Below are 14,993 nucleotides of genomic sequence, written 5' to 3'. Positions count from 1 at the left end.
GGGCGGGGCCGGGGAGAGCCCCTCCTCTGCTGGGGCAAGTGTCCTTCCTGCCCCCACCAGGCCAGCGGGGGGCTTCTGGCCGGTCCTCTCCCCTCACTGCAGTCCTGGTGCTGCAGACACCCCACACACACCCCATACACACACACAGACATCACACACACCTCATACACACACACAGACATCACACACACACATCCATACACACACACCCATACACACACACGCCCCATACACACCCCTCCCCCGTACACACACACACACCCCACGTGTGGGCTGGGCATGGTCCTCCCGGTTGCCCCTGGCTGAGGCTTGTGTGGCTTGGCCCCCACGCAGCCTGGGCAGCCCCTCCCTGTGCTGGGCTCCCCCAGGCGCCCATCTCCCAAAGCCTGGAACAGCCCTTAACCCCTCACCTCTCAGCACCTCCGATGCTCGCTGGGGGCTGGGGTCCTCTCCGTTCCGGGGAGGACATCCTGCCCTGTCGGCGACGCTCACCACTGGGCCAGTGTCTAAATGCAGCCCGGCTGGAACGGCTGCTCTGACCTTCTGGGAGGTCAGCAAAACCTCGACCCCTTACACGCCCCCACACCCAGTCTAGCGTGAATCCGGATGGCCCTTGTCACCTCCCCACTCTGCCACCCCCTGCAGGCCATCCCCAGCACTGCCGCTGACCCGCCAGGCGGCTCTGAAGCCCCAGCTCTGGCCCAGGACCGTCCCACAGCTCAGGTCCACTGTCCCTACCCGCTCGTAGGCTCCAGCCACACTGACCTCCCTGGAGCCTAAGACACAGGCACGCCGCATCCTCAGGGCCTTGGCACGGCTGCTCCCTCTGCCTGGAACACGGGCCCCTGGGTGGCCCTCCATCTGCGCGGGCTGCAGCCACCCTGGCCCTCGGTGCGGAGCTGCAGCCCCTCCCCCGTCCCTGCGCCCTGTCCCTAATTCCTTCGCCACAGCAGACCAGCCCTTCCTGCTGGCCGTGTGGTGGCAGTCACTGCCGGCCGTTCATGGCGCTGTCCCCAGTGCCAGGCACAGAGTGAAAACTCAGCAAGTACGTGCCGCCAGGGAGCCCTTCCAGGCTCAGACAAAGGTCTCCTCCTCCGCTGTTGCTGGGCACCCACGCAGTGGGCGTCAGTCAGTGGGTGACGATGGCAGGCAGGCAGGTGCTGACATAGACACAGCCCAACGTCAGCCCTGAGCAGGCCAGGCCCAGACATCGCAGGCGGGGAAACTGAGGCTCCAAAGGGGCGTTGAGCCACAACTGCCCCAGAGCCCCTTCCCACAACTTCCCTCTGCTGAGGCCATGCGCTCCTGTGCCCCTTAACAAAATGCCACCGACTGTAACAGCCCGAATGTGCTCCGATCCTGGACGTTCTCAGTAAGAGTGGGGCGCCTGGCCTGGGGGGCACCAGCCAGCTTGGCCACCAGCTTGGCAGGTCACCGGGGCAGGGGCAGAAGCCTGAGGGGGCATCTGGGCCACGAGACTGGTCTTCACATCTGCCCACGCCTCTGCTGGGGCTGGGGGGGCTCAGACACCTCGAAGGTGATGGTGCTCAGCCAGGCGGCGAAGGCGCGTCCCCTGAGCCGACACCCCAGGAGTTTACACTCAGAGACGCCTGTCCACAGGCTGCTCGCTGTCCTAGCAAAGGCCTGGCCACGCCCAGACCCCACTGTGGAGGGGGCCTGCCTGCATCATGGCTGGGCTGTGGAGCGAGACCTGTCCCCAGGCTGGGAGGGACCACCACATGGAAACTGCAGGGGCGGCAGGGGACCCGTGTCCCACTCTGTTAGAGCCCACCCCACCCCGGACGAAGCCGGGGGTCACACAGAGACCTTTCTGGAAGGACACACCAGAATCTGGGCCAGTGGCTGCCCCCGTGGGGCCGGCAGGGTGTCAAGGGCCAGGCAGGGGTGAAAGCGAGGGGCGCATCCATCCAATGCTGTGCTCTGGGGAGTGTTTATCAATTTAATACCACATAATACATTTAAAATAAATAATTGTTTTACAAATAGAAGGGTGCTTTTTCCTTGTGGGGGCGCTGGGAAGAGGGAGCTTGGGGGGCCTGGACCAGCCCGAGACCAGTGATGGGGCGAGGGGACCCTGGAGGACCACCGACATGGAGGGAGCCACCAGAGCACCTTTTCTGTTGTTTTAAGAAGTTCTGGAAGAGTAAAAGTTTCCTTCCAGCCCAACTGTCTGTTTTTGTGAAAGGGTAAACTGAGTCTGGAGATGGGGACTGCCCAGCGCCGGGGTCAGCCCTCGGGGCACCGGGGATGCGGCCCTTCCAGCACCTGGTCTCCGCCGGTATTTCCTCAAACCAGAGGCCTGGAGCCTCAGTGCCTGTCCAGGGACCCCACGGGCAGCAGAGCTGGGGCGCGCCGGGGCACATAAATAACCAATAAATACATATAAATAGAGGGGGCCTCTGAGAGACCCCGACAGTCCAGTGCGGGAGGCGATCCTGCCCCACAGCACGGTGGGGACGGCTGAGCCCGGCGGTCACCGCGCCGTCCTAGGCAGGACGCAGGTGCAGCCGACGGGCACGCGGATGAACTCCACGTGGAAGGTGAAGGCGCCGGGCACGGGCACGCCCGTGGCGTCCGGGGCGCAGGGCCGGCGGCGCAGCACGAGCAGGCTCTGGTGCAGCGGCACGGAGTTGAGCGCGGCAGTCTCGCGGCCTGTCCTGGTGCTGATGCAGCCCTTGCACAGGCACTCTGCGAAGGCCAGCTTCTGCGGGTAGCGGCTCTCGTCCGTGTCCACGCTGCGGGGACAGAGAGGGTGAGTGTCCCGGCCCTCAGAGGGCCTCAGCCAGTGGGCGGTGGGCGGACAGGGGGCCTGTGCAGTCGGGGCACATCCCTTCCCGCCAGCAGCCCGGGCTGCCTGCGAGCTCAGGGATGCTCCCCTGAGACAGCCAAGGGGGTCAGGCTGCAGGGAGGGGGTAGGGCTCCGAGGCTGACGTGGCACGCACCTTGCATGCAGTTGGTGCTCAATAAGTGATGATTGCCCACGTCCACCAATGCCCTCCCAGAGCACAGGAGCCCCCTCCCTACCTCCCCAGTGGATCCAGCCCAACCCCTGCAGGGGCTCGAGTGGGGGCCCCAGGATGTTCCTAGGGGACCCTGGTAGCCGAGGTCTGGGCTGAGGCCTCGGAGACATCAGTGGAAGCAGGAGCTCATCTGATGGAGCCCTGCCCCCCCGGGTCTGTGGGGCTGGCTGGCTGGAGGTCAGGACGATTATCTCATTTCATGGGTCAAAACACTGAGGCACAGAGAGTCTGCAGGAAGCCAGTGCCCAGAGAGGGGAGGGAACGGCTCAATGTCACACAGCGGGAACCCCGGTGCCCAGCGAGCCCCACGGCCCTCACCGATATCTCCAGGGCGAGATGGAGCGCTGGTGGATGTCAGCTTCCAGTATTTCCTCAGGCCCTAGCACCGGGCACTGTGTCTCAGCCAGAGGCCCCTCCTGCCGCCTCTTGCGACCTGTTGCCTCCAGGCTGGACACCAGGGCTACTGGCAAAGCCTGCTCCCACTTGGCAGCTCGAGCCAGCAGGTGTGGGGGGACCTGGCCCGGGGGCAGCTCTTCAGGCGAGTAGCAGCGCGGAGTCCCATGGGTGTGGAGGCTGCCCCAGAGTGGGGGACCGTGGCGGGCCATGCTAGTGGGCAGCCAGAGCAGAAGCAGGAGGCCAGGGAGGATCTGCTGGAATAGGCGGTGGGTGGTCAGGGGGCACCCGGGGAAGGGGTACTTCACTGCCATCCCAGCTTGCCCTGTTCCCTGTGGAAAGAGGGGGTACAGCCCTCTCTCTACAGTTGGGGAAACTGAGGCTCCAAGAGGTTAGCCTCTCAGCTCTAGCTCCTCAGTGCACCAGGCTCCTGGGTCCTGGATGCTTCCTGCCCCTAGATTTGAGGGGCTTCCTTGACCCCATCCCGACATCCTCAGCTTAGGGGTCAGCGAACCGCCACCGCTTCAGGTCCAGGCGGCACCATCCAGGTGGGGGCTGGGGAGAGACAGCGGCTCACCATCGCAGCGGCTGGGCTCGGAGCGGCTGGCACACCTGGCAGCGGTCCTGGGGCGCACCTGGTGGCAGACCTGGTGGCGGACCTGGTGGCGGCTGGCTCATGGCGCCCTTTATACCTCTGGCCACACCTGGGGAAAATCCGGGCAGCGCTTCCTCCTGGGGAAGTGCCCGGCTGTGCTTCCTCCTTCCCGCCCGGCGGTTCTGACTGTCCCCTCCTTCGCAGCCCAGGGCAGGCCATGCCCACCCCACCCCAACCCTCCCCGTTACCCTCCCCCCATCACCAGAGGGACCTTATCCCAGGCTGAGCCCCTGCAAAGGGAGCCGTGACCAGGTCCTGCCTGTGTGACATTCGCGAACCTTCTATAAAAGGGTCTCGTCCTGAGGATCCTTCTGCGACTTGCTTTTTTAGGTTTTTGCTGTCTGGACCTGGTGGCCCGGGTAGCTGGGGTGTGGGCTTGCTCATGTCATGTGCTGTGTGGCACTTCTCTGGGGTTGATTCTCCTGTCCTCTGTTGGTGGATGTGTGGTTGGTCCCATGTTTCACCTGAGATGATCCAGATCAAGTGGAGCACAGCGCGCCCTCCTGCCCAGGTGGGGCAGGTTCCGGGAGAGACTCGGCGGCTGCCGGCGAGTGGCTTCGGGTTTCTGTGCTGGGCTTGGTGGCTTTGTTCAACAGAAGCTCAAGCTAAAAAGTCTGAGAGGGAGGGGGTGAGGATGCCTCGGGAACTTTAAAGTGTGGTGCATCCTAAGGAGCTTTATTTAAGGAGGCGCAGGAGCCCCCAGCCTGCCCCCCCACCCCAGAGCTGCTGGCTGGTGGGGGTGCTGGCGGCACCATTGTTGTTCCGAAAAGGAGACAGTTGGGGGCCAGGTCTTGCAAAGTTTCGAATGTCTAGGGTTTGGACGCTGTCCTGGGGAGGGCCTGCTGGGGTCCCCCGGGGGCCTGGCCACATTCCCAGACCCTTCCCGAGGGCATCTGCCCTGGCCCTCTCAAGTCAGAGCCTGAAATGCCCAGCTGAGGAGAGTCTGGGGAGGGAGGGTGGTCAAGGTGCCTTCCAGTCTTTCTTCACCCGCTGGCAGGTGCCAGGACGGACACCATTAAGGCGCCATTCTCTGCATTTGAAGCTGCAAACTCAAGGGACATGAAGACCCCCAAGAGAAGGGGCCGGAGGAGGCAGCGACGCCTGGTCTCCCAGCTCCACTCAGCAGCGTGTGACTCTGGGCCCCAGTGTCTGCACCTGGAAGGGGGCTTCGCTGCTCTCCTGGGAGCAGGTGAGGATGGAAGGAGAGCCTGCCCAGAGGTGGCCTGGAGGAAATGCCGCGGCAGCAGGTGCTGTGTCATGACCGTTTTCTCTACTTCTTCCCATTAGATGTGGATAGATGCATGCAGTCCCCAGGGCTGTTCCTCCCTACAATGGCCCTGCCCATGGCCATCCATCTTCTGCTTGCATACCTCCTGCAATGGGGAGCTCACCCCCTGTATTGACTTGCTAGGGTTGCCATAACAAACCAGGGGGCTTACAACAAGAGAAATTTATTGTCTCCCAGTTCTGGAAGCCGGAAGTCAAAAATCAGTGTCAGCAGGGTTGGTCCCTTCTGGGCTCTCTGAGGGAGGATCCTTCCTGCCTCCCTCCTGGCTTCTGGTGGCTGTTGGTGATCCTTGAGGTTCCTTGGCTGGTAGACCCGTCACCCCAACCTCTGCCTCCATGTTCACGTGGCCTCTCCCTGTGCCTGTCCCTCCTTTTCTGTCTTCTGAGGCCATTCACCATTGCGCCTCCTCCAGGATGCCCTCATCTCAAGAGCTTCCCCTTAATCACATCTGCTCAGACCCTCTTCCCAGAGAGGGGCACGCTCTTCACAGGCGCTGGGGCTGGGGCTTCAACAGATCTGGACAAACTTGAGCCCCGACACCCTCCGCTGGGGCGATGGAGAAAAGACCCTCCCTAGGCTGAGCTGAGCCCGGCCTCCCTGTAGGGGCGCGGGGAGCTCAGAAAAACTCCAGTCCCTCCTGTCTCCCCCAACGAAGCAGGTGAGCCCCTCAGGGGCGGGACCGCACCTGCAGCGGACCTGTGTGTCCCCAGCACAGAGCTGCGCCCGGCGCCAAGGGGCTCCATGAGTGTCGCAGAACGCAGGGAAGAGGGATGAGCCCGGATTCCTCCGCGGGTAAAGCGGGGTGACAGTGCCACCCACTCGCGGGGCCATTTGGAGGTCAGTCTGGCAGGGAGGGGAGGGAGGTGCCCGGAGGCAGGAGGAGGGAGGTGCGCGGCCTCACCCTCCTTTGGGCCGGGAGTCCGTGCACGCAGGCTCACGTAGGAATGAAAAGGCCGTGAATGTGTCGCCTGCAGGGGCTGCTGCGGCGTCCCCACCCACGAGAGTGGCGGATGCAGGTCCAGCGCAGCCTGGCCGGTGCCCCGCGGGGTGACCTTCGGCATTCTCCGTGTCCGTTCTCAATAGCCGCGGGTGGGGCCTGGCCCCAGGCTGTGCGCCCACTCTTCCCCGGGCGCGGGGTGCTGTCCCGCGGGCCTGGGAGGACTGCCCGAGGGGCCCGGGGGCTGGGGTCGGGAGGCCGGAAGGACGCAGGGCGGGGGCTGGGCGGTGCCTCATTCCTGCGGCGGCTGAGGCAAGCACAGAAGTCCCGGATTGGGCAAGACTGGAAAGGAGCCACCAGAGGAAGGCCGGAGGGCATCCTGGAGGCAGTGTCCCAGAAGACCCCCGTCCCAGGCCTGGCTGACCACACCCTAAGTCCTGGCCCTGAGAGATGGAGGTGCAAGGAGAGGAGATGGAGATGCAGGAGGAGAGGAGGGGATGCGGGAGGGGGAGATGGACAGAGGGCACAGGCGGAGAGCCAAGGAGACTCCACAAACGCAGAGACAGGCAGATGGAAGGCAGGCAAGAGAGAAAAGGCAGAGGCCAAGGCAGGAAGGCAGAAGCTTGGGGACAAAGGAACAGACGCACCAGGGCCAGTCTCTCTGGGCACCTCTGGTGTGGCCCAGCCTGTGGCTCAGAGCCCTTGCAGCTGTGGCCGGACAGAAGCAGCCCAAGGGGACCTGGCTCTGGGAGGCGGCCTGCAGGAGGGGTTGGCTCCAGGCTCTTCAGGCTCGAGGCTAGTTCTCCCCATCCTCGAGGGAGGCTCGGTGGCAGGACTTAGCCCCCTCATCTGTGAAGCGGGGACGACAATACCATCTCCCCCTTCCCGTGGGCATGGCTTCCCGACCCCTGGGCCCCGGCAGCCCTGCCCATGGTCAGTCGATGACACTGCCGGGTGTCCTGTGCTCACAGCACTCTGCACCATCAGGAACGACCTCTCACCTCACCCTTGTCCATGACCCTTCTAGGGCGCTGCCAGGGCAGGGTCCCTGCTTGCTTGCCTGGGGCCTAGGCCAGGGCCTGCGTCTCCTTCAGCCTGAGCTCGCGAGCCCTCCTGCCAAGCAAGGCCAAGCACTGTCCGTGGGTGGGGCTCACCGGCCAGCAGGGGCTACTGTGCTGGTGGAGCCGGCGCTGGGGGCAGCTGGGCAGGTGGAGGCCCAGGCCTCGGGGGGTCAGGTCCCAGCGCAGGAAGTAGATGACAGCGGTGCTGGGCCGGGCGGGGCAGGGTGTCATGTATTCCTTCTTGCCGCTGGAGGTTAGATTCCACATTTGAGTTGGGAAAATTTAAGCCAAAAAAACAAACCCTTTCCCTTTTATTTCCATCCGTTCGAGAGAGAGGGGGATCAGGAGCGGGGCAGGTGGCTGCAGGCTTGAGCACAGCTGGAGCTGGAAGGAGCCTGTGTGGGAAGGGAAGGGGCAGTCTGGGGGTGGGGTGGGGGTCCGCAGCGCAGCAGGCGCTCTGGCTGTGGACGGGCAGGAGCAGCCTATAGGCAGAGCCCCAGTGGAGGCCCTGGCTGCCACGCCCACTCTGGGCATGGTCACCCCATCAGGACCTCAGCCCTCAGCCCTCGGGCTCCCCGGAGGGCCATGACGCATAAGACACTTTCCTCTTCCCAAAGGCCACCAGGCTGGGGAGGGGGCAGAGTTGGCTTGGGGTGTGGCCCTCACCTCTCAGGACAGGCACCTGCCCCAGCCCAGCCCAGGCGCCGCGACCCCAGATGGCAAAGGGAAAGCAGCTAGCTTAAACCCGGCTGGGATGGAGGGGACCCAGGGCGGTGGCTCCAGCCCCGGTGTCAGAGGCCAGGCTGGGGTCAGCTGCTTGGGATAGGAAGGGACCCGTCAGGCCGGCAAGGAGGGCTCAGAGCAGAGACCTGTGCAGTGGGCTCACCTGGGGGCTCCAGCTTTAGAGGGGCAGTCACTGCATGGCTGGCTTGTGGGCCCAGTGGCTTGGGGGCACAGAGTGCAAAGGGACAGGCTAGTACCCAAGTGTCCTGGATTCTGGCTCCATTTATCCTCAAAGGCCACCCACCTGGACACTGGGAGTTCTCTGTGCACCTGGCTTTGACCTGCTGGCAAGTCAGATATGCCTTCAAAAATTGCTGAGACACACGATTGAGGCCACGGTGACGAGAGATGTATTGCGTGTCCTGTGCCGTGGGAGGAGGCGGACGTCAAATGGAAATCAGTCCATGCAGGAGGCCCAGGCCCGTCCTGCGGCGGCAGGCACTCCCTCCCATCTCTCCCGGCCCACGTCGTAATTGCCACGTGGCCTCGGGGCAGAGCGCCCGGCACGCACCCAGGAAGCTGGACGCAGCTTGGCAGGTCACTGCTCAGCGAGAGTGCAGCCTGCTGCTCCTGCCACTGGGCCCTGCAGGGCCGCCCAGAACCAGAGCGGGGGTGCCGGCGTGGGCTGGGGGCATTGGCCTGCGAGTGCTCGTGGAACTCGCTGCACAGTGATCTGAGAGCGGAGGTGCAGGCGTGAGGGGGCTGGCGGCTGATGGGCACTGTGCTGCGAGTTCAATCTCATGGAAGGCGCAAGCCAGCCCCGGGTCTCCCAGCGGAGAGCAAGGGCTGTAGCGGGCGTGCGGGGCCCCGCTCCAACGGCTGACGGCCCATTTCTGCTCTGCAGTGAGATGACAGTGGCCCCGGGCCCGGACCTCTCACAGCGGCCTATCTGCGTGGGGACTGGAGGGTACCTTTAAGGCACTGGGGAACTGGCTGTCGGGCTGGGGTCGGCCTGGCCCGAGGAGTGTCCTTGCTGCCCTCTCCAGCCCAGGGCCCACTGCAGGGAAGGCACCCCGGCTCCCGTGGGAGGACTCCAGAACCCATGCATCCCTGCCAGGCCAGTGCCACACGGAGCGAGACGAGGCGTGGGGCTCCAGGGGCTGGGGCCGGAGGGCAGAGCCATGTGCTGGCGGAACCAAGCGACTCTCAGGGGCCTCCCAGTGGGACCCTGCGTTCTCAGCCTCCCTCAGTCAGGGCCCCTCAAGGCCCGACAGGCACATGCAGATAGCACCACTGGGGCAACACAGCTGCTTATCAAAATATTTTATTTTAGGAGACCCCTCAAAAAAAGACCCTCCACATTAGACAGACGCCCAACAATACCCTTGGCCTTTTTTTTTTTGGTCTTTTTCTGTATTTTTTTTCCTTTTTAAATCAACTAAAACAATTTGATGCTTAAAATAAAAGACAGGAAGTATTTCCCAATCAGACTTCAGTCAAGAATATATATATTTTCTGAGCCGGAGCCCGGTGGGGCCAGGAAGAGGCCGCTCAGAAGCACTCGGTGTTCCAGTCCGTTCCTGTCGACAGCGAGGAGGGTGGCGTGGTGTGAACACGACACAGCAGAGGGAGGAAAAGGAGAAGGAGGAGGAGGAGCGGCAGGCCAGACGGGGCGTCAGGGCCTGAGAAGTGACGTGGAATTGGTGCCGTGCCCTCGCCGTGCGGCCGGCCTGTCTGCCTGTCCACCTGTCCGGCGGGACTCCTGCTCTGGGAGGGACTGTCGGTCTGGTCGGGAGAAGGCTGGGATTCAGCGTCATCTTCATTGTGTGTGTGTGGCTTCTTTTCCAGCTGAGGAACTTTTTTTTCTTTTTTAATTTTTAAAAAGACTCACAGCCAAGATAAGACATTAACTGCAAAATCCAAAATGGCTGTGCTTACCCTATTATAAAAACAGCTGAGTCTCTCCCCTCGCGGGAGCGGCTGGCCTACACCTTCCCGGGAATTTTGGCCCGCTTGCGCGCGATGGCATCCTCCACGGCTTTGAGCTGCTTCAGGAGCTCCTCCCGCCGTGAGAGCGTGCTGGCCTTCCCTGACTTGGTGCCGGTGGCAGTGGTGGCGCCAGCGTCTGAGGCTTTGCCGGGCACACTGGTGACCTTGCTGGAGCTCTTGGACTGCGGTGACAACTGGCGCTTCCTGCAGGGGCAGGAGGTCGTCAGGGGGTTGCAGGGCCCCTCCCCTCTTTGCCATGATCCTCCTGCCAGGCGTGGCAGGCCTAGCTGGGGGCCAGGACCCCAGAAGCTGTGCCTGCCGAGCAGAAGGCAGCCCCTCCCGTGGAGGGACACCTGTCCTGGCCAGTCAGGTGTGGGCCCCACTGCCCCCTGCTCCCCCAGTTCGTGGAGCAGAGACTGGAGGGTGAAGGGGGCCCAGTGTCTGGGGCTCGCCTGGTGATGTGCTAACCTGTTCCTCCTGCTCTGGGCCTCGGATGCGCCCTCGCTTGGCAGTAAGGCAGACTGTCACTGTGGACTCAGGAGGAGCCCCAAGGGCGTGAGGTTCCCCTAGGCCGAACCCCAGCTTGAAGCAGCACTGTGGGCCGAGGGCAGGGGTGTGTGTGGCGCATGGCACAGCTAACCCAGTCCTGTACCCACCCTCCCCTTGACCCCCAGCTACACAGCGTAGGTGCACAGGGACTTGGAGCCCACTTCCTGGGAAAAGGAAACCTAAGCTACTTCCTATGCCCGACAGGAAAGAGCTGCAACCACTTCCCGCCCCACACCCCCTGCCCCTGCCCGCAGCCCATGAGCCGGGTGCCACGGGCCCTTGTGAATTCTTGGGCCGGCTGCTGGGGCAGAGGAAGAAGCAGGCCAGGCCACTCTCCTGCCTCCAGATGTAAGCTGAGTGCCACCTTCCTGCTGTCTCGGGGCCTGCCCCTCGGCTCGTGCTGTAGGCCGGGGCCTCCACCTGGGGAGGGAGGCTCGGCTAGCCCTCCCCGTGGCAGAGGAGCCCATGTGGTGTGCCCAGGACCCAGGCAGGGCACTCACCTGTCTGGTGGGGCCACCAATGCTTTGGAATTCTGTCCTCTCTGCCGCTCTGGCTTTGGGGAGCTGAGTCTTCCACCTGACTTCCGGTCCCGAGAACCTGGGTGACATGGGCCAATAAGACCAGGGTCCCAGTTACACACGGGGCAGCAGCACAAGGGCTGGCGTGCATGGACAGGGATGGGCGGCCTCACTGACACCAGTGACCCTGTTCCACAGAGTCGTGGCAGCTCAGTGCAGCTGCCCCAAGTCACAGGAGGAGGCCAAGGGCAGAGCGGGGGTCAGGGGAGCGTGGACTGTACTGGAAAACCACCCCAGCTGAGGTCAGATCTGGGTTCCAGGTTCCTGAGTCAGCGTCCAACAGGCCACGGAACTCTCACTATCCAAAGGAAACAAAACTCTCTCTCCTTGCTTTGAAGAAACTCATAAGTGTCTTCAAATGGGGAACAAAAAGGCAAGGCAATTTAAAAAGTAAAAGTGAGCCCAGCAATCGGGCGTGTGCGCCGCACTGCTGCCGGGTGGCGGGCTCCCTGGGGCAGGCGGAGGCTCTGGGCCCAGGTGGCTGTGCCGGGGGCGGCCCCGGGCCCTGCACCCCCGCCTGCCCCGATCTAAGAAGATGGCTGCGCAAACTGCTTGTTACCGCAGCCGCAAGGCGCTCTGCCTGCCCCGGGCCAGCAGGGCGGTTGCTAGACCATGGGGTCCCCGCGGTCACACTGTTCTCAGAGCGACAGTGAGACACGGCCTGCCCTCTGCACTCTCATCCTCGCACGCCCAGGGTTGGTGCCATCACAAGTGACGGGAACCCGGCCGGCGTCTGCCAGCCAGACATCAACGAGGTTCACAAGACAGAAAGGCTAACGCCGCTCTGCTAACTTCTGTTTGGGAGACATTCTTATTTTTCATAAGAACGTTGTCTGTGGTAAGCACAGTGGTTCACAGTGTTATTTGAAAACAAATATTAAGCAATTTTTGTTAGTTTTAACTTCTAATACCGTAAATATTGACAGATGGAACCCACACGCTAAGTTCCTTGGGGTACTCAATACTTTCTGGGAACAAACGGGGTCCTAGTCCCCGTGGCCTGGAGACCCTGCGGAGGGCTGGAGCTCCGGAGGCGGGGCTCACCTCGGTCTGGGGACACGTTAGCCCGCTTGGCTGGAGGAGGACTCTGCCTGTCCTTGTCGGAAGGCTCGTATCGCTTCCTGCTCGCTTTATCAGCCGCCTGAAACGACGAAGGAGCACCCTGAGGACGGCTGGGCTGGCCCAGCACCGGGGCGGACACGCACAGCGCAGGGGCGGAGCAGGGGGTCCTCATACCCACGCCGGCTCTCTGCTCCCACAGTCCCTCCTTTGGGGCTCCCCCACGCCCCCGAATGAAGCAGGGCCCATGATTTCAGGGCCTTCACTCTCCGTAGTGAAGGTGTCTTGAGAGATGCTGCGCTCCCTGTGGGGGCCACTAGCCGGGGACGGGGCTCCAGTGGACTTGGCCTCTCCTCCAGTCCCACGGGGCCTTAGGGACATCAACTCGCAGAGGGCAAGTGTGCTCTGCTGTCTGTCCCAGTGCTGCTCTGTGGACTGGCTGGGCCCAGGCACATGGAGAACGGCCGAGGATGCACGTCCTCGGGGACAGGCAGAGCACCCACAGCCCCGGACACTTGATCCCCCAGGACGTGCGATGGGGACTCGTCTACCCCGTGCCCACACATCCCTCTACTTCCCACAAGGCTGTCCACCAGGGCAGGAGGACAAGCAGGGGCGAAGGCACAAAGGCCACTTGCTGGTCCCCACTTGGTCTCAATCTCAGGAGGAAAGTGGCTTCCGGCAGCAGGACGACCCTGAGGCGCTGCGTTCCCCGGGGCTCCCACCAGCAGCGCCCGCGGCCTCACCTTGTTCAACAGTGTCAACTTGATCTCCTTGTGGGCCATGAAGGCGCCCTGCTGGGGCTGCCCGGGGGGCGCCTGCTGGGGGGTCGTGGGCTGCTGGGAGGATTTACCGCCTGCGGAAGGTTTCGAGGATTTGGGCGGTTGTGTAGACGAATCCCTTTTCCGCTTCTCCTCTTTAACACCATCTTCTTTTTTAGACTTTCCTGCCAATGAGAAACGCTCAGTCACCGTGACTGTTGCGGCACGACGGCCTCCCGTGTGCCACCTGGAGGAGGGATGAGGTCCCAGCCAAGCACCATGTGTGCAGAGACAGCACTGGGGGCTCCACACACAGCCTCTTTCCACCAAGGGCCACCCTCTCTGGAGCCACTGTACCTTTCTCCTTCTTGGTCTGGGCTGGGGTGGGGGACCGCGAGCTGGCTGAGGACACGGGGCTGGCCAGGTCTGCATACATGTCGTCTGAGTCCACACTGTGCACTGAGCTGCTACTTGACGTGGCGCTGGACACCGAGGAGACGCTGCTCACACTCAGAGACCTGGGCACACACAAGCATGCCTGTGACCACAGGCCTGACTGCAACATGGGACAGGGCTGGAGGCCGCGAAACTGGTGCAGGCTTCTAGGTCCACTTTCCCCAATTCCCACTTTTAAAGTGTAGCCACCAAGCCTGAGATTTCAGGGGGGCTCTGGGTAGTTCATGAAAGGTGCACACAGTGAAGGGACGCCCACGTCACTGAGTCGTGGGCCCCCTTGTACAATGAGCAGCGATGCTGTTTGCTGGGCAGGGCCACACACTAAGCGTGACCCCAGAGTTGGCGAGACAGAACTGAGAGTCTTGGTTAACAATGCACAACAGGAGGAGAGAGCCTCAGCCCACAGGAAGGCCAGACACCAGGCAGACGCCCCAACCCTGCGTGGCTCAGGAGAGCTCGTACGCAGCGCCAAGCTCACAGGTCCTCGGTTCTGTCACAGCTCACGCTACACAAGGACTTGAAAGGCACAAAACTGCTACATCAGTCTCTTACACTTCCAGGAAACACCAACCACTGCTTCCTAAGGCCATCAGATGCCAGAATGGGGTGGTAGGAACAGAGTCTAATTTTGTTTTTAAAGGTTAGGACTGTAAACCTATTTAGAAAGATTTGGGCAAATGTAAAATATCCGCTCGCTGGAAATGAAGAGAAAGTTTGACTTAAGGAATCTAAGGACTGGTTGAATACTGTCATCTTTTTAAACAACAGCAAAATTCTTTTCTACTTATTCTTTTCTCAGATTTTTTTTTAATGGCTGTCCCCTGGCTGCCCTGGGCACCAAGGATAGGGCAGGACCCAGCCCTCATACAGGGACAGGGTGGTTGCCTCTGTGCCAGTCTCTCCTGGGCCCGCTGGGCTGAAGCACCTGGCTTCCCCCAGCCTGTCCTGGCGCTCCTGGGACAGACTGCAGCCGGGCAGCTGCCTGCGCTTGGAGCTGCTGGGGAGGCCTGCCAACTATGTGAGCATCAGTCTGTTCTCTTCATCCGACTGGAGACAGCCAGCCCTCGCCAGCAGCAGGCCACAGGCTGCCTGAGGGAGAAGGATGCCATGCTTGAGGTGACCTCTTCCTAGGGTTTCCTGGACCTCACTGGGAGGAAGGAACAGAGGCAGAAGCTAATGGAGCCAGAGAGATGCTGACAATGACCTGGATCTGGAACTAGAGCCGCTGTAGCTGCTGCCACTGCCGCTGCCGCTGATGGTCCGCCTGCAACAGAAGACAAAGGCCCCCACTCACGTCTCTGCAGAGCAGACAGAGGCCCAGCCCCTCCTCAGAACCAGGCTCCCTGCAGGTCTGGCACAGATGTTCAGCAGGGGACCTGTACCGACTTGAAGAGGGGAGGGCTCTACTCTAAGTGCAGCTCTTCTCATCAGCGTCCCCGCCCCACCAACGCCTCTGTCCAAGGAAGATTCTAACGTCCAGAGTGCCCGTGTCCCTCACAACTG

At 62.4% G+C, this 14,993-nt stretch overlaps 2 protein-coding genes across 3 annotated transcripts in view; both read right to left on the bottom strand.

The window, feature by feature from the left end:
- Positions 1–2,494: 2,494 nt before the first annotated feature.
- On the bottom strand, positions 2,495–3,748 carry IL17C (interleukin 17C). Its single transcript, XM_046682061.1, has 2 exons — positions 3,360–3,748; positions 2,495–2,756 (listed from the first exon to the last, which is right to left on the bottom strand). The coding sequence occupies exons 1-2, from the start codon at positions 3,746–3,748 to the stop codon at positions 2,495–2,497; spliced, it is 651 nt and encodes a 216-aa protein (XP_046538017.1).
- Positions 3,749–9,406: 5,658 nt separating this feature from the next.
- Positions 9,407–14,993, bottom strand: part of ZC3H18 (zinc finger CCCH-type containing 18) — a 60,596-nt gene continuing 55,009 nt past the window's right edge. For both annotated transcript variants that reach the window (XM_046682789.1, XM_046682790.1), the window contains 6 exons: positions 14,695–14,754; positions 13,392–13,552; positions 13,020–13,219; positions 12,259–12,355; positions 11,137–11,233; positions 9,407–10,291 (listed from right to left, as the gene is read on the bottom strand). In XM_046682789.1, coding sequence (XP_046538745.1) covers positions 10,084–10,291; positions 11,137–11,233; positions 12,259–12,355; positions 13,020–13,219; positions 13,392–13,552; positions 14,695–14,754 — 823 coding nt within the window. In that variant the 3' untranslated portion in view covers positions 9,407–10,083. The remainder of the gene's footprint in view (positions 10,292–11,136; positions 11,234–12,258; positions 12,356–13,019; positions 13,220–13,391; positions 13,553–14,694; positions 14,755–14,993) is intronic.

The sequence above is a fragment of the Equus quagga genome, chromosome 13 (genome assembly GCF_021613505.1).
Source record: "Equus quagga isolate Etosha38 chromosome 13, UCLA_HA_Equagga_1.0, whole genome shotgun sequence".
In the NCBI taxonomy this organism is placed as follows: domain Eukaryota; kingdom Metazoa; phylum Chordata; class Mammalia; order Perissodactyla; family Equidae; genus Equus; species Equus quagga.
Note: the sequence above shows the minus strand (reverse complement) of the source record. Positions and strands in the feature narration are given on the sequence as shown.